Source organism: Sesamum indicum, linkage group LG7, assembly GCF_000512975.1.
Source record: "Sesamum indicum cultivar Zhongzhi No. 13 linkage group LG7, S_indicum_v1.0, whole genome shotgun sequence".
Lineage (NCBI taxonomy): Eukaryota > Viridiplantae > Streptophyta > Magnoliopsida > Lamiales > Pedaliaceae > Sesamum > Sesamum indicum.
Genome location: NC_026151.1, coordinates 6,900,383 through 6,919,821, shown reverse-complemented (window position 1 = coordinate 6,919,821; position 19,439 = coordinate 6,900,383). Strand labels below are relative to the sequence as shown.

The 19,439-nt window shown below is 41.4% G+C and overlaps 2 protein-coding genes across 2 annotated transcripts; both read left to right on the top strand.

Moving 5' to 3' along the window:
• Window positions 601-2,388, top strand: LOC105166508. The gene has a single exon (XM_011085886.1). It carries the CDS (start codon window positions 601-603, stop codon window positions 2,386-2,388), a length of 1,788 nt encoding a protein of 595 aa, XP_011084188.1.
• On the top strand, window positions 15,521-18,256 carry LOC105166507 (36.4 kDa proline-rich protein-like). The gene is made up of 3 exons (XM_011085885.1): window positions 15,521-15,601; window positions 16,918-17,760; window positions 18,002-18,256. The coding sequence occupies exons 1-2, from the start codon at window positions 15,521-15,523 to the stop codon at window positions 17,752-17,754; spliced, it is 918 nt and encodes a 305-aa protein (XP_011084187.1). The 3' UTR covers window positions 17,755-17,760; window positions 18,002-18,256.

Sequence of the window (19,439 nt, the reverse complement as noted above, 5' to 3'; positions counted from 1 at the left end):
CGGATATTGGCTCTCACCAAAATTATCTTTTGGAAACATATAAGAACAGCAAATGCCAGTTTGAGAGGGTAAGTTTTCACTTAATATCAGACGTATACACTTTTCTATCATCGGATATCTCTGATCTAGGAACTGACTTGATCGTCGGAGAGCCATAGCCGGGATTACACCCGGCCGGCTTAACCGTTTCCTTTTGTTCTCAGGGATCGCGTTTCGGGAGCCGAGGTCGGTCTGTTCTGGGAACTGACTTGATCGTCGGAGAGCCATAGCCGGGACTGCACCCGGCCGGCTTAACCGTTTTCCTTTTGTTCTCAGGGATCGTGTTTCGGGAGCCGAGGTCGGATCGCGGATCAAGAGTTCGATCATCGAGTGAACTCGACCAAATCTCCCTAAGCATTTTCATCTGGCGCCGTCTGTGGGAACGACATATTCTGAGAACATGGAAGGAGAGTCAGGGAGGAACATCCTAGGCTTGGATACCACGATAGGAACCGCCGAACCCGTAGTTCAACTTACGAAAACTGAATTACAACAATTAATGGAAGAAGCGGGGAGAAAGGCCATTGTCGCGTATGAGCGAAGGATGAATTACAACAATTAATGGAAGAAGCGGGGAGAAAGGCCATTGTCGCGTATGAGCGAAGGATCGCTGCTCCGGCTGAAGGAGAAGGGGTAAGGAGAAGGCTATTTGGAGAAAAGGAACAAGATAGAACGTCAGGTGCCCATAGAAGGGACAGAAGCAAGCACCAGCCCTCGGAAGTTGGATCTAGTAGCCGAGACAGGAGCCATGCCCGGGGACCGGTAATCTCGCGCGCGGAGGTTGACAACGTATCGAAACAGATAGAGAAATTAGGAAAGCAGATTGACGAACTGAAGAAGAGGGGGGAAATAGTATCCCAGCACCGAAATTCGCCATTCTGTAATCACATCTTGACAGAGACTGTAGCTCCGAACTTCAGAATGCCGGACCTGTCGAGATATGATGGAATGAAAGACCCCACAGAGCACCTCGCAGCATTCGATATGGTGATGAACCTCTATGGGCAGTCAGGTCCAATAAACGCTAAATTATTTATCACGACTCTGACAGGAAAAGCCCAGGAGTGGTTCACAAACTTGCCACCGGGAAGCGTGGAATCCCTCGAGCAGCTCATACAGAAATTCTCTTTCCATTTTGCCAGTAAAAGGAAGCAGAAACGATCGGCGACACATCTGTTCACCATAAGACAGCGAAATGACGAGCCTTTAAAGAACTTCATGGGACGTTTCAATAACGAAACGCTGGAGGTACCAGATCTACGGATAGATATGATGATCAGCATACTGATCCACGGGTTGAAGAAGGGAGCATTTGCTTCTGCGTTAGCACGGGACCCCCCATCTGATGTGGAACAACTCATGAATCTGGCGCAGAAATATATAGACGAGGAAGAAATGAACGCCATGAAGGATGGCGAGTGGAGGGGCGAGTATGGAAGAGATCGGGGATATGACATTAAGAATGATAAGCGATCAAGGCATGATCGAAACAAAGAGCCCCACTACTCACAGAAGTATAATAAATACACCCCACTCAACACAACTAGGGCTAAGGCGCTGCTCATGGTAGAAAGGAAGGATGTACTCAGATGGCCGAAACCCACGAGAGCTACCCCGGCAAAGAAAAATTCGAGCAAGTACTGTAGATTCCACCGTGAAAGAGGGCATGACACGGAGGAATGTTACCAGCTTAAGGACGAGATCGAGCGGCTAATCCGCCAAGGATATTTCAAAGATTTGATATCCAAAGACTATCAAAGCAGAGGACGACACAGCAAATCCCGAAGCCCATTAAGACATGAAGGAGGAGTCGTTGCAGGGCAAACTGCCCGGGAGAACGCGCCTGTGAAAGGCATCATACATATGATAGCAGGAGGATCTGAGATGGGACACTCGAGCAGAGCAAAGAAGAAGGCAGAACGGAGAACGAGTACTCTGATGAGCCGACAGGTAATGAATATATCCCCAGAATTAGAAATTAGCTTTGGCGCTCAGGATATAAAAGGAAAGACCGGTGACGGTAATGACCCCATGGTGATTAAGATGGACATAGCCAACTTCACTGTCCATAAAGTCTTGGTTGACAACGGAAGTTCTGCTGATATAATTTTGAAGGAAGTCTTAATCAAAATGGGGTTGGCAGACGCCAGGTTGGAGGCTGTGAGCTCGCCATTGGTAGGCTTCGGAGGCAGTGAAGTGGATTCGTTGGGGACAATTGAACTACCTGTTTCCCTTGGAGACGAACCCAGAAGAAGGACTCTCAAGGTAAAATTTCTGGTGGTCAACACCCCCTTTGCTTATAATGTCATTTTGGGAAGACCTGGCTTGAACATTCCACTTACCACTTGAAAATGAAATTTCCTACACATGCCGGAGTTGGGGAGGTCGCATGCGATCAAGGAGAAGCCAGAAGGTGCTACAACCTCTCCTTAAGGAAGGATGCGACGGATAGAAAGAGGAAGCTGGATGAAACTTTCATCAAGAACGAGGAGAGAATAGAATCGATGGATGAACACAAAGAGATCGAGTTGGTACAAGGGGATCCATCCAAAACAACGAAGATTGGGGCTAGCATGGAAAAGAACCTCGAGCTAATGATGGTCGCCTTCTTGCGTCGCAATGCGGACATGTTTGCCTGGAGTGCCTCCGATTTTAAAGGTATTAATCCCGAAATTATTGTCCACCGATTGAACTTAGACCCAAAGGCACAGCCCATACAACAGAGAAAAAGAGCATTCGGATCCGAGAAAAATGCGATCATTAAGGAGGAAGTGGATAAGCTGTTGAAAGCAGGATACGTTTCTGAGGTCCATTATACAGACTGGTTGTCGAACGTAGTAGTGGTGCCAAAGGCCGCAGGGAAATGGAGGATGTGCACCGATTTTACAGACTTGAACAGAGCGTGCCCCAAAGACCCTTTCCCATTGCCCAGGATCGACCAGTTGGTAGATGCGACCGCCGGGTACGAGTTGTTTTCGATGATGGATGCCTACCAGGGTTACCATCAGATCCGCATGGCTAAGGAGGACCGCACAAAGACATCGTTCGTAACTGAACAAGGTATATTTTGTTATAACGTAATGCCGTTCGGTCTGAAAAATGCAGGTGCAACATATCAAAGGCTCGTTAACAGAATGTTCAGAGAACAGATCGGAAAAACAATGGAGGTCTACGTGGACGATATGTTAGTTAAAAGCCGACACTCGGAGAAACACTTGCAGGACCTCGAAGCAAGCTTTGCCGTCATGCGATCATACGGAATGAAGCTCAATCCAACAAAATGCACATTCGGGGTCGGAGGGGGCAAGTTCTTGGGATATATGGTGAGCAGCCGAGGGATAGAGGCCAATCCAGAGAAAATCAAAGCAATCCTCGAGCTAAAGTCACCAACTTCGATAAAAGACGTACAGAAGTTAACGGGTAAGATCGCATCCCTTAACCGATTTATTTCAAAGTCAGCAGATAGAAATTTACCTTTCTTTAAAGTATTAAGAAAACCCAAGGATTTCCAATGGTCAAAAGAATGCGAGGATGCTTTTAACCAACTCAAGGGTTACTTGAGGACGCCACCACTATTAGCAAATCCCCGACCTGGAGACATTTTGTATCTATACTTAGCAGTGTCGGAACATGCTGTGAGTTCGGTACTGGTGAGGGAAGAGAATAAAGTCCAGAACCCAGTATACTATGTCAGCAAAATGCTGCAGGGAGCGGAAATGAGGTACAGCTTAGTCGAAAAATTCGTTCTTGCACTAGTAACGTCGGCTCGCAGGTTACGACCGTATTTTCAATCACATAAGATCGTCGTATTAACAAATCAACCGCTCAAGAGCATTTTGTCGCGACCGGAGGTCTCAGGGAGATTAGTGAAATGGGCTGTAGAACTGGGTGAACACGATATAGAATATCATGCCAGAAACTCGGAGAGGGCTCAGGTACTTGCTGACTTTGTAATGGAACTGACAAACATGCCTGCTCTGGATGTCAAGCCGTGGATGTTGCATGTAGACGGATCGTCGAATACTAGCAACGGGGGAGCTGGGATCCTGATACAAGGGCCAGGAGAGGTTGAAATCGAGGTCGCAGCCAGACTCTCGTTTCATGCCACCAACAACGAAGCCGAGTACGAAGCCCTAATCTTAGGATTAGAGCTGGCTCATGCAGCAGGAGCAAGAACTTTAGAAGTATACACTGACTCGCAGTTAGTAGCAATGCAGATCGAGGGGAATTACGAAGCAAAGGAGCAGACAATGTCGATGTACCTGAAGAAGTCAAAATCTCTGATCGAGCGTTTCGATAAATGCACGGTCCAACAAATACCAAGAGGAGAAAACGATAGAGCTGATTCACTTTCTAAATTTGGAGCCTCATTGTCGGGCATAAAGAACCGCAGTATAACAGTGATGGTGAAAGACAGACCAGCGATCGCTGAGGTCGATATATATACGGTAGACCAACCTTGTACGTGGAAGGACGAGCTAACGCTCTATCTCAAGGAGGGGATTCTTCCCAAAAATCCCTCGCATGCAAAAAATTTGAGGTTAAAGGCCACCAGATTCACAATGGTCGAATCTGAACTATACAAGAGAACGGCGGACGGACCCCTACTAAAATGCTTGAATGACGAACAAGCGGGATACGTACTGAAAGAGATACACGAAGGAAGTTGCGGCAACCATTCGGGCGCCAGGTCGTTAGCTCAGAAGGTCGCACGTCAAGGGTATTTCTGGCCTACACTGATGAAGGATGCGAAAAGGCTAGTACAAAGATGCGAAAGCTGTCAGAGGTTCTCCGCCCGGATGCATTCCCCGGCTACACCAATGGAACCATTACAGGTCGCTTGCCCGTTCGATCAGTGGGGGATCGATATAATGGGGCCTTTCCCCCCTGCGAGGGCACAAAAGAAATTTATCATACTCGCGGTCGAGTACTTTTCTAAGTGGGTAGAGGCCGAAGCAGTGGCAAGAATAACGGAAAAAGGGATGATCGATTTTATTTGGAAGAATATCATATGTCGATTCGGGATGCCCAGAGCTATCGTATCAGATAACGGCACACAATTCCAGGGGAAAGAAATTGCGAGCTGGTTGAAAGAGTTAAAAATCCAACAAAACTTCACATCGGTGGGCCATCCTCAATCGAACGGGCAGACAGAGGTGACCAACAGGACTATACTCCAACACTTAAAGACTCGTATTAATTCAAAAGGATCGTGGGAAGAAGAACTACCGGGGGTATTATGGGCTTACAGGACGACCCCGAGGTCGTCTACAGGTGAAAGTCCCTTTTGTCTTGTTTATGGTTCTGAAGCTATTCTTCCTGCAGAAATCGGCGAGGAAACCCATTGGATCGCAAGTTACGACCCTGCGGCGAACAACCAAGCACGTGCGTTCGACCTAACGGTGATCGAAGAAAATAGGGATGACGCCCTAGCTAAAATACTCCACCACAAAGGCCTAATGATGAGAAGGTACAACAAAAAACTTCGACCCAGGGAGCTCCAAGTGGGGGATCTGGTCCTTAAAAAAGCTGAAGTCTCTAAACACGTCGGGAAGCTGGACCCTGAATGGGAGGGCCCCTTTAAGGTGGTCGAAATACGGAGGAAGGGTGCTTACCTACTGCAAGATTCTCAAGGACGTCTTCTCAAGCGACCATGGAACATACGAAACTTGAGAAAATTCTATGCATAATCCAGCCTGAGAAAGGCTGTCAGTAGTGCGATCATAGATGCCTGGGAAAGGCCAAATAATGTATGAAGTTTAGTTACTGTACCCCCATTAGCCTGGAAAAGGCTCATTAAACCATATTAAATAATATGATCGCATTTTTCTTATATAGACCTGAGAAAGGCGCTACCAATCAATGCGATAATATTAACTCAAACCTGAAAAAGGTTTTCTAAAACGATCATATCAGCAAAAGCACTTGCAGTGATGAAAGCACTAAAGTCTAGTGTTTTAATAGATATGGTGCTTAAAACCAGGGATTATACAAAAAGAACTACGATCAAATTGTTCAAGACATAAAGCTACATATTTTCAATGACATCTAACAGTGAAGCAAATTCATCTTCTTTGGGCGAAGCAGCAGGGTCCTCGGGGAATGGGCGCAGGTTACCATCAAGGCTAGGGTCAAGCTTGGCGAGATCAAAACCAGGTACAAAGCCTTTCAATGTCGAAACTTGAGCTTTGCATCTATCAAAACCTTGTACCAGGTAGTCTGCAGCCCTAATCTCTAAAGCAGTATCAAAAGACGGAGCTCAGATAAAATCACGAGCACCGGAAAGTCGAGCCTCCCGAATACGAGCAGAGAACTCGTCGGAACTCAAGAACTCGGCTCGACCATCAATCTTTCCAGCTGCGTGCCCAGCTGCAAAGCCAGCCTCTCTCCCCAACTCAGTAGCCTTAGACACCTCGGCGGCCATCTTTTCCTCCAACTCCTTGTTACGGGCCTCCAGGACTGCACGTTGGGCTTCCGAATTTTCTGCTCGAGCGGTAGCCTCCTCGACCTTGAGGCGCATCTCACTACTGGAACGTTCAGCCACTAATTGATTCCTTCGAAACCCGGCACACTTCAAAGAGAGTCCCCGAACGAGATTGGAAGCCTGGACACGATCGCGTTAGGAAAGAATCTAACAGGGGGGCAGCAAATGATATTTACATGAACTAGTCATCATTCAGGGGGTAATTACCTGAATTAGCGAGTGGGCAGCATGTTCTTCCAGTCGAGTAAAAGGGCTCTGGAGCAAGGCCGCCTGATCGCGTGGTAAACACGAAGCGTTGAATAGTTCCCATGATACTTGCCCAGAATGTGAACCAAGGACAGTGCTGTTGGGAGAGACATTCCAATTTGGAACGAATCTTTCTTCGACCGGTGGAGGCATAAGGTGATTCGGAGCACGGAGATCCTCGCGAGCTTTCTTCCAGCAGTCGGAAACGTCATTAAACATTTCCATACCTCTGCGATCATCAAGGGTTGTAGACACGGAGTGACCCAGAGCCAGGGACTGAGATCGGCTCCTCGTATTGGGACCCACCAGGCTCTTACCTCTCCTCCGCCTCCGGGGCAACAGGCCGCCCGAACCAGACTCTCCAGTATGGGATCGATCAGGCGAAGCAGGGGCTGGTTGATTCAGCGGACGAATATGGGAGCGGGTATCCTCACTCCCAATGTCGATGGGGGGGCTACGGGGTTGGTTCCCTTGAGGAACTGCCGAACTGTCACCAAGATGAGGCGAGGTCGCTGATGAAGGCACGGGTGCGGTCTCCCCAGCTGACGGTCGCGCCCGATTGGATCGGATCCGCTGGGCAAGGCGTGATTGGCCTACCATATCGTCTGAAAAGAAAAAAACAGTGGGATGAGAACACATTGGATCCGAGTATAACAGAAGGAAATGAAAATTTAATCGATCAATCACCTAAGGAGCCCTCAACTGGGATAGGGGCAGGAGAAAGTTGTGCGAGCTTGAGAACTTCTTCTACCAGAAGCATCTTGGGGTCATACCGATAGGAGGAAAGGCTCCTAATTTGATCACCTTCTAACCCCCCACCCTCAACCACAGGTCTCGGTTTTTCTAAGACCCATTCACAACAAAAAGGCCATCCCCGACCCGGGGGAGGACGAACAAAGATGAATCGTTTCTTCCATGGACCTACGTTCGAAGTTAAAGGAGCCAGATACCTGCACTCCTTGCGGGCGGATAAGTAATAAAAACCATTATCCGCCGACCTAGCAGAGGTAGTAAACGAGTACAAAGACCAGAAATTATCAAAGCTGGGCTCATAGCGGTAGACCCTCATTAGGATGACGAAGATAATGATGTGGCGGATCGAATTAGGCGAGAGTTGCATAGGGCACAATTCAAGGCGCCTGAGAATTTGTGAAACATACGGAGCGAGGGGTAATCTCAGACCCGCGTCAAAATGATTCAAGGAAAATGAACAAAAACCTCGAGGGGGGCGGTGCATGCGATCAGCAGAACTAGGAATTAAAACTTCGTAGCTAGGAGGGATAAAGTATTTTTCCCTTATGGTATCGACCCGAAGCCTTACAGTACTAACTATGTGTTCCCATGGCCTATCGCCGAAATCAGAATCGGGAACACTATCGGAATCCGATTCTATTCGCCCACCATGACGCAATCTAGACCGAGACCTAGCCCTAGACGGACCTTCTTGGTGCATACTGACCACACTACTATGGGTAAAAGTAGCAGTAGTGAGAAGCAAAGTTGGGGATGGCGGAACGTCGTACCTGGGAATGGAGAGTAAGGCAGAACTTGAACGGCAGGAGGGCTGAAAGCGTTGGCTTGGGGAAGACGAAATCAGTTTGAAATATTTTGAATCACACGGATTATATGGGTTTTTGTATTGAGAAGGGATTGGACGTCTGCAGAAGGCACGCGCCCTCCAATGCTAGGAAGGACTGCCCACGCGACACGTGGACCGCGATATCGAGACAATTAAATAGCCTGCAAAAGCACCTGTTGATTTCTGCACACGACTCAGCCGTCGCGTCCAGAACTAGGGGGGCAAATGATGAGGGGGTTTTTTATCTTTGGACGAATATACCCTTCACATTAAATTGGGGAACCATTATGGAAAGATCTCAGAATCCCACATAATGCTCAAAGGGAGAGATTTGCGGCTGCCATAACAGTGGTTAGCTACGATTTTGGGCATAACTGGAGCTCCCAGACCCGGATATTGGCTCTCACCAAAATTATCTTTTGGAAACATATAAGAACAGCAAATGCCAGTTTGAGAGGGTAAGTTTTCACTTAATATCAGACGTATACACTTTTCTATCATCGGATATCTCTGATCTGAGAACTGACTTGATCGTCGGAGAGCCATAGCCGGGATTACACCCGGCCGGCTTAACCGTTTCCTTTTGTTCTCAGGGATCGCGTTTCGGGAGCCGAGGTCGGATCGCGGATCAAGAGTTCGATCATCGAGTGAACTCGACCAAATCTCCCTAAGCATTTTCAGACTACTTAAAACTTGTGCATGGAGAGTGAAAATCGAGTTACTTGTTGAATGAATGTTGTCATTTTTTTTACTAGAAGTAGGTTTTACGAGAATCAGCAGGTTGTTAGAGAAAGTTAGGATATTCCTTGATTCTTTGGGATGTCTGCTTTGTGGAGATGATGTTTATCCACCTCATTGTAATGTTGTACAATCCCACGTATGTAGGAAGTGGTTATATATCATTTTTATTCAACAAGATGCAGTTGGATTTGTGCATCCCAATTGAGTGCTTTTTTGGCAAGGTGTCATTTGACATGTATAGTATGGCTTATTTGTCTAATGACGTGGATGGAACCTAGGTTTGTCGTATTTCAGCCTAGCTTGGATGCTACCTCTCCAGAAAGTCGACAGAAGCTAAGCTGATTGTGCTAGTAATGTTTCAACCTGCTAGTATTGGTTGGCCTAGTAGTGCTTCATAATGCTAGTGCTGAGCGAATTGGGTCCCACTCGGCTGAACTTTGCCTTTGGGCTTTGAGAAATAGGTAGCTCAAGTATCAACTAGGTAATTATAAATTTAAGAAATTAGAACTTAAACAATTTCTTCAGCCTCTTAGGAGCATGTTTGATTGAAATGAACCCAAACCATCTTGCCACATCAAGGTCTCCTCGCCAATGTTCAGCCTGAAAAACATGTGCTTGATATAACACCGCTAGATAATACATAATCCACTATATAATCATTGTACCGAAGAATGAAGCATTGGAGTACTTTACCTCGTTTGAGAGCAACCAGACTGCCCACAATAACACCACTGGGACAATGAACCAAGCATGGCCCTGAGCCATGTACGGGGATAAGAGCCTCTAGGATTGTAACATATGGTGCACATGCATCGTATTTGGGATAACAACGTTAAGCAGTCGCAAAATACTGTCATGCCTTATGGGTGAAACAATATGAACCCCCTTCTCTTTCATGCGCTCATCTACTAGTATGAAGTTATACAATAGGCGCCAATAGAAAATTGTAATAGAAGGCCGAATAGAGTGATGCCAAAGGTCTGCTAACAGATGTCGTTGTGGGGCAGCTTCTCTAACCAAGTTCCATGTTGATTTCATAGAAAAGATACCCATGGAATCACCCTTCCACCAAGGTCTATCCGCTCCCAATCTCTCTATCGGAATCCGAGTGACTAACTCCACTACAATTAGAGGCAACACCCGCTATAGTTTGGCCTTATCCCAGTTACCGTCCCTCCAGTAGTAATTGACATGCTAATGGTGAGAGAAATTTGGCCAAGCGAGCTCTGCTAACGACCCTTCACCTGTCCAATCATCATGTCAAAAACGTGATCCACCCGCGCCGAGGCTCCAATGAGTGTATCCTTCAGTGACCCTTCTCACCAATATCATCCAATGCCATTGTGCTGAGCCAATCGTGAAAAATATTTATGGAAGCCGGACCAGAATGCTTACAATATTTTTTTCCAGAGGAAGTCAACCCAGAATAGGTTAGAAGTCCTAAAACACCACAATTTCTGTGAGAAGGCTGCAATCACATCTGAAAGACATCGAAAACCGAGGTCGCTCTATGCCACCGAAAACACAAATGCTCCCATGCTACCCAGTGTACCCGTCTTTCCGAGCTTTATGACCCTCAAAAGAACTTATTTAGTAATCGTTCTAAACGCACTAATCACATGCTTAGGTGGTTTCAGCACATATAATATTGGATAGGCATTGAAAGAAGGACCGACTGGATAAGTTGATGCCGACCACCAAATGAAAGGATATTTTTTTCCATCCTGCCACCTTTGAGCTCATAGCCTCAATCAAAGGTTCAAAAAACTTCGGCTTCTTTCGACCTCCATAGATTGGTACTCCCAAATATATGAATAAAAAAGGTTTATATAGAAAACCAGTGACTTACTTCACATTACGAGCGACAAAGGTCCAGGCCTTAGGAGCTATCAACAAAGAACTTTTAGACACATTAATACTTTAACCCGACCTAGCAGCAAAATCATGAAGAAACTCCACAAGCATGGTACGGCTGCGTTTCTCAGCATTATTAAAAATTAAGACGCCATCAGCATAAAGCTAAGTGTGAAATGCCATAACTTCCAGAAAACACCCAAGATCAATCCCTGGTAAAGAGGTTATTCAACCTATGTGACATGAATTCAGATGTCGAAACAAATAGTGTTGGAGAAAGCAGGTCACCTTGAAGAAGACCCCACGAGAACTTGAAAAAACCACTTAAAGCGCCATTCACCATGACAGAAAACCAACAGTTCTGGGTACAATTGGCTACTAACTGAAGCCACATAGGTGAAAAACCAAGGCGGCCAAGTATCGCTTGCAGCCTTAGCCATGTTAAGCTTAAAGGCGGCATTCCATTCATTCTTACCAGAGCTAATTGAGTGCATAATCTCCTGTGCCAACAAAATATTATCGCCAATGAGCCAAGTTGGGACAAACCTACTTTGATTCAATGACACCAATGAGGGCAACCACAGCTTAAGACGATTGTTAAGCAACTTTGTCAAAATTTTATTTGTCACATTACTAAGGCTAATGGGGCGAAATACGCTCCAGGAGGGAGATTTGACCTTTTGAATAAGCACAATAGACGTAGTTGTAAAACTCTTTGCAATGTCGCAAAAAAAATCCTTGACAGCTCCAAAGACATCATGCTTGATTTTCTCAAGCATCGCTGATAGAACACAGCATTGAAGCCATCTGGCCCCGCCACACTGCTCCTATCCATCTCAAAGACTACACTCTGAACCTCTTCCATTGTTAGCCCTGGCAGTATTAACTGAGGCACATCATCAAGCTTCAACACATGCATATCTCGCGATTCAACCGTCAACAGGTTTTGAAAAAAGGCCACCGCAAACTCCTTAATAATGGCATCCAAGATCATTTGCCGTCATGCCATATAGACGAGATCACTATACGAGCACGCTTCTTCTTGACTAAAGAATGGAAGTACTGCATATTTCGTTCCCCATCTGTGGCCCACTTGCATGCCAATTTTTGCTTCCAAAAATCCTCCTCCACCGACAGAGCATGCTGTAGAAGGGCCGTGACCCGACTCATCTCTATCAAGTTGTCCTCAGTAGGGTCAAAGTAGTAACATCTTTCCGCTTGTGCTACTTAGCCTCTGTCTCCTTGAGATGCTAGAATATATCACCGAAGACCTCCTTATTCCAGTGGTACAGACGCTGCTTAAGACGGAATAACTTCTTCAATTGAGCATACCATTTGCTGCAACAGCAATGCCGCATTCCTCCACAATTCTCATAATTTAGGGTGCCTACACCACATATTCCGAAATCTAAAAGAAGAGGGAGAGGTGGACACACTAGATTGAACATGAACCAACAAAGGGCAGTGGTCTGACAGAGCTCTCGGGAGATGCTTCACGGATGTCTTAGGCCAAAGGTCAATCCATTCAGTTGATAACAAAATCCTATCAAGACGGTGCCAGATGCGGTGATCCGTCCACGTGAAAGGGCTACCTTGGAATCCAACGTCAACCAAGCCGTTGTCAAAGATAACCTCAATGAACTCTTCAATGGAGTGATGTGTCAGATACACACCACTTGACCACTCAGAAACGGAGATGATCAAATTAAAATCCCCCCCATCATCCAGGGTACCCCTTGTTGAGCCGCCTCTCACATATGTGCCCATATGGTGCAACTTTATCACATTTACCATATACAATTCTACAAAGGGTCTGGTATACCAGAGACTTCCACCCGAGTAAATAAAAATTGCTCATCATCTCATCTTGCAGTACCTCCACCTGAACTGAATCCTTAATCAAAAGCCAAATTTTTTTTATTACAATTCTTAATGACCTCAGAAAAACCAATGCGAAGACATATCAACCTATCATCCACTGCACCCGGGGGTCAAATTAAAGTTATGTTCTCTACACAAACCTCGAAAAAGTTTAACTTTAATTCCAATACCTCGTGCATTCCATATCAGTGCATTCATCATAAACATGGGGGAGAGCTGGACTGCAAAAGAGCATAGCTACGCGTCATTACTCTATCCTGCGACCCATTGACACAGTCCAGTCAGAAGAAAGTTCGAACATCACATGGTACCTATATGTACTTGATTTAATATGTTTGTGCAAAAGATAGGTAATTTGGGGTGTCGGGACAAAAGGGAGACTCCTGTGATACATTCAAGTCGTAATTCCTTTAATCAATACAAAATTCTCCAAAATGACACTCTTTTTATCTTAAAACATATAAGATTGAAGAAGGGTTTCTTTTAATATCAGTATGTTATAGACAATTATAGCAACTAAGGGATGCATGAATGACGATTTCTTCTTACAGTTTGATTTTTACATAAGATGATAATATGCTACCCTCAATTTGTCTCACTTTAAACGACAATGTATTAGTTTAGTGGTTGAATTAATTAAGGTTTCATGAACAATTTTGAAATAATGAATTTGGGTCTCATCAAATTAAAGTGTGGGTATTTCGTTTACATTGTGTGAATTATCGTAATTTATTTATAAATATATTGATATATTGATTGAATCGAGAGTTATTGTACTTCATGTATCGGTTGAATATGTTAAGAAAAATAAAAAGAAAATTGTGTCACTTTACATGTACCTATAAACACAAACCAAACATGTATGCCATATTGTTAATTTGATGTAATTAACAGATATTATAAACATTTGATATAACTCTTTTTCAATATAAGTTGTTGAAAATATTAATTAAATTTGATCAGTACGTACATTCTGATAGCTAGGGGTGCGTCCGTGGAGTGGGCAAAATATATATTTAACTATATTTACACTATTATATCTTTGTAAATTGAATGCTTACTGTTGATCGGATTTTATTTAGGATAAATTACATTGAACTTTTCTGAACTTTTGCATAATTATGAATATCCTTTATTGTTTGAAAAATTACAAATGCTCCCTGATATTTGATAAAATTATATAATACTTGGATAGAAGTATGAAACTGTCAATTATACCCTTATTGTATTTTTTACTTTTTCAAAGAAATAAAATTTGGTAAAAAAAATCGGACGCTGAGCGGATGAAAAAAATTGAAAAATTATTAAAAAAAAATTATCCACTCAGTGAATAAGAAAATTAAAAAAATAAAATTATAATCCTTAGTCCACAAGGGTATTTTGGTCAGTTCACCAAAAAAATGGATGAAAACCTAACTGAAACTAATTGAATAGGCTAATTGTTAAACGATCGTTAAAAATCAAGGGGGTATTGATAATTTTTATAACAACGAGAGAGTATTTGTAATTATATCAAATCTTAGAAAATATTGATGTAATTTACCCTTTTATTTATATGCTAGAGCATAATTATTGTTTCCTGAAATTCGAATAATAGTACTGATAAAAAATTTGTTCGATAATTTTAAAAATTTTGTATATTATGGACAAAAATAGTAGAAATGTACTAATATAGCTGGAAGAGTACACCTGATTTAGATGGTCACAATTCCCGTCATTTTTGTCCTCAAGATATGAAATCTTTAAAATAATAAAATTGCCAATTATTAGCAAATAACTAGTAACTTGTGGCATACTCGACGTGTGTGCATAATTCTTTAATATTATTTAAAATAAAATATTTTTTATTTAATAAAGTATACATAGCAAGTTATATTAGAATTATAAAAAGCATGGTGACAAAAAAGTGCATGAAAAAATATTAAAAACTAAATACATGATAGTGGAAAATTAAATTTATAAATAAACAAAAAGTAAATTAAGTATTGAAGAAATGGGAAAAGAAAAAAAAAAGACAACAAAAAGCGATTTCCCTTAATATATAATATAGATAACTTGAAAGTCAAGACCAAGGCTTTCTATACGATTGGAGGATCTATACGATTACCCTTATTACTAATCAGAAAATGCACAGAACCCACAGTAGAGAACAATTAAGGCAAATTGTTGATTTGGTGATAAGCAAATTAGATTATAAAATGAATTTTTATTCATGAGTAGGGTTCGAAACTTTAGAATTATACTTATATTATAGGTGAGGTTTAACTCGTTCGCTGATCAGGATTAGTTTCATGCCAATATGAAATGCGAACACGTGTTACAAAAAAATAAAATTATTAAAAAAAAATTAAGTATCACCCCACACCAAAAAAAATACAAGATTAGTGATATAAAAAATTGAGTGACAAATTTAATATTTTCACTAATTTTATATGCTTAGTGAGAAGAATATTTATTTTATCAAAATAATAAATTTCATTATTTTAATAATTTCTATTATTTTGTAGACATTATTATTATCTGAATTATTAACAAAAAAATATATATACACAGAATAGTCACCAAACAGGGATATGGAAACCCCGTGGCCGTGATGATCAAATTAGACATTAAAACGAGGTCAGGGGTATTTCGGTATTTTCCAATCACACCCTCATGAGGAAGCAGGAGAGGTGGGGATGCTCATGACGTACGTAATGGTTCAAGATGATTCACCAGTGCCTAATAGTTTGGATCTCACCAATCCAGGGTTATATTTCACTCATCCGCTAACCATGGTTAAGAACTCAATCACTATTTCCATCCCCCAGAAATTGCACTTGTAGTTTCATAGCATCGACCGTATTGCACTTTTAATCTCGTACTTTATGATATTAATATTTCTGATCTTATAAGTTTAAAAAACGTTGTGGATGTGATTCCATGTTGTAATCCTATGAGATTGAATTTATTAGGCTTTAGGATCATATTTGTAATATTTTTTAAATTTTATTGAAAAAAATATTAACATGCAAAGTATGGGACCAAAGTGCGCGCAACACCCCATGTCTTATAGAACCAAAAGTGCAATTTTTTCTTCCATCTACGATGGGAAGTTAAGTCACGACCAAAGAGATTAATTATACAGCAATCAATTTGTGTGCATAATTTAATTTTATTGTATTTATTTAATTAATTGAGATATAAGAAAAAAAATATAAATAATTGATCACAAATATGCTAAAATAAGCTAACTTTGAACGTGAATAGAAAAATATTAATATGATTATTAATTAAAAAATAATTATTTGTTGAAAAAATAAGTATAAGTAAAAGGCATTTTAGTCCATTAATATTTTATGGATCTATATAAAGCAGTTTATCGAATGCACCCAAGCTTAATTTACAATATAGACATATATACTTTCGATACAAGAAAATTCTAACTCAAATCGAATATGACCAGATTTAAATCAATTACACAAGAAATAATACAGTTATCATATATATGATTGGTGTTTAGATGTTATAGGAAAGTGACAAGACAAGTGCATTGCACTTACTGTATGATTAATTATTTAAATTCAATTAGATCAAATTTAATTAAGAATTTTCCTTACATACATAAGTTACATTGCATGAACGCGTTCAGCCAAAATCTTGAAATATACATTTAACGTGGGATGATATTTATTTAGTTTAATTTTCCAGTACTTATAGCTCTGAAGCAAAATTCTTCGTCTCAAAAAATTCATAACTATAAAATCAAATCAATATACTTAATTAAGTTCCTATACCATATATGTTTAATTACATGCAAACGATTTTTTTGTGTTTTAATAAAAAGAAAGAAGTTAGCAACAGTAAATATATATAAATTGAGGGTAAAAAAGGAAAAAGATGATAAGAGGATGGAATTTGCATGGTAGTTGACAACTAGCATATTTTGGCAGTTGCCTCTCTGTTCACATGCATCGGTTCTAGGGTTCTTTTGTATTCTTGCAAACACACTCTCCCTATATAACACAACTCACTCTCCTCCTAAGTATACTGTACCCATCACATTGTGTTCCAGGAGGGAATTATACCAATATGGAGTCCTCCAAGATTTTAGCCCTCTTCCTCATTTCCATGCTCTCCATTGCCTCCGCCACTCCCACTGTCGACCCTGATTGCCGTTAAGCCCCCCACCACTGTCCCTCCTGTCACAGTCCCTAAACTGCCTCTCCCCCCAGTTACGGTGCCTAAATTGCCTGTGCCACCAGTCACAGTCCCTAAATTGCCCGTCCCACCAGTAACCGTGCCTAAGTTGCCCGTCCCACCAGTAACAGTGCCTAAATTGCCCGTGCCACCGGTAACGGTGCCTAAATTGCCTGTCCCACCAGTAGTAGTAGACCCTAAATTGCCTGTGCCGCCAGTGACTGTGCCTAAACTGCCAGTGCCACCAGTAACAGTGCCTAAGCTGCCAGTGCCACCAGTAACAGTGCCTAAGCTGCCAGTGCCACCAGTAACAGTGCCTAAGCTGCCGGTGCCACCAGTTACGGTCCCTAAATTGCCGGTGCCACCAGTAACGGTTCCTAAGTTGCCTGTGCCACCAGTTACAGTGCCTAATTTGCCTTTGCCACCGGTGACTGTCCCTCCAGTGCTTAACCCACCCAAGGGAAAAGCCTGCCCACCGCCGCCGGGTAAAGAAACCTGCCCCATTGACACACTCAAGCTTGGTGCATGTGTGGATCTTCTTGGTGGGCTAGTGCACATTGGGTTGGGAGACCCTGCTGTTAATAAGTGCTGCCCAGTAATTTCAGGGCTTGCGGAGGTTGAAGCTGCAGTTTGCTTGTGCACTACTCTTAAGATCAAAGCTCTCAATCTCAAAATCTATGTGCCTATTGCTCTTCAGCTCCTTGTGACCTGTGGGAAAACCCCACCTCCTGGCTTCACATGCTCTCTCTAGACTCCAGTTGAGTACTACCTTTTGTTCGCTCTTTCTCAATGTATAGGGAACCAAGTTATGAGCATATTCTTTAACACTATTAAAAGTTAAAATCCACGGTAAATATTAATTCACAACGTTCACATAACGGTTATAATTAGCCGTTGTTTGTTCAAACGAGTCGAAAATATTAGTTACAGTCAAAAACTATATTTTTTTATCTTTTTGGGTGATTATAACGCTAATTATGCGTACCTTTTTTGTGCAGGTTTGTAGCTAGATTAATGTTTCAAGAACTCAAAAGTGGGCATGAGAGGATGTCGAGTTCTCAGTTCCGTTTCATGATTAATCAGCTTGTCGTTAATTTCTCACCTTTAATTGCTTTCTTCATTGGATTAGTGGACGTTTGCCATTGTAATTCAACACCATTTGATTGTGTAAATTTGTTTTTATAGTCTTGCGTTAATTACTGTTTGTTTCAGACGGCGACGCAATCAGAATTTGATGTTTATTTTCTTAGTTATTTAATTATTCCCGGATATATGCATGCATATATACCATAAAATTTGTAATTTTACTCCTCCAAGTATGAGATTGTTAATTTTATTTTTATATAAATTTATTTTGATAATTTTATTCTATAATTCTAAAATTTTCATATATTGGAGATAAAAATAACAGAAATTTGCTAAAATAGCCAGAAAAGTATACGTGAAGAACTTAATTTACTCTTTTTTTCCACCACTTTAATAAATTCTACTATTTTTATCCTCAATATGTTAAAATTTTAAAATTGTAGAATGAAATTGTCGAAATAGATCTGTATAGAATTAAAATTGCCACCCAAAACTAATACTCAGTTGTCCTCAAATATACCTCACTAAAGAGTGAAAAGAGGAAATCAGCCAAGTGACAATTAGATTATTAATTTTTATTAATTATATTTACTAAATGCTAAAACTTTTTTTTTCCCCACAAATAATGAATTTCATAATGATCACAATAGTGAAAATTATTTTATAAAATTTATCACTAACAAGGATTCAGGAGAAAAAAAATGTTCGTAAATTTATCAGTAAAAACAACCAGTGGCGCGTATATAGTAAAGATCTAGTAATAATATTTTATGTTATCATCAAATCTGTCGACATAATGTCACCGTCTATAAGAAAAATTTTATACATAATCTTTGTTGCTGATAAATGTAGATGAAAGTCAAATTATTGTATGGAATTGATTCATACAAGCGTTCCACATTGATTCCAAATAAAGAGTTTTAGCGGTTTATAAGTACAAAAGATTCTCTCCCTAATTAGACGTCTTTTCAAAATAAAATCATAATACTAATATAAAAATAAAATAAATAATCACATTATGGTACATCGATCGAACTGTAAACTACATCAGCAACATTTGAACAGTAATTGTAAAACTAATATTATATTTTATTTCAGTGTAAGGGGAGTTAGTTAATACTTTCTAATTATTGGGAGGTGAATATATTTTTATGATAAGTAGAATATTAATATCTCATCTGAAATGACCATGTATCGACAAAATATCAACTTTTTCAAAGGCCAACTGTGCTCTATCTTGAATTGAGAGAAGTAACCAATGAAGATAGGACACGACAGATTGTGTTCTAAACTAGATTGGATGGCATGTCTTGTGGGGGACAAGGCCACTCGCTTCAAATATGTGGTGCC

Coding starts and splice junctions, on each gene's coding strand:
- LOC105166508 (XM_011085886.1), top strand. CDS start 601: ATGGAAGAAGCGGGGAGAAAGGCCATTGTCGCGTATGAGCGAAGGATC.
- LOC105166507 (XM_011085885.1), top strand. CDS start 15,521: ATGGTTCAAGATGATTCACCAGTGCCTAATAGTTTGGATCTCACCAAT. Junction 15,602..16,917: donor TCACTCATCCGCTAACCATG/GTTAAGAACTCA, acceptor CCAAGATTTTAG/CCCTCTTCCTCATTTCCATG.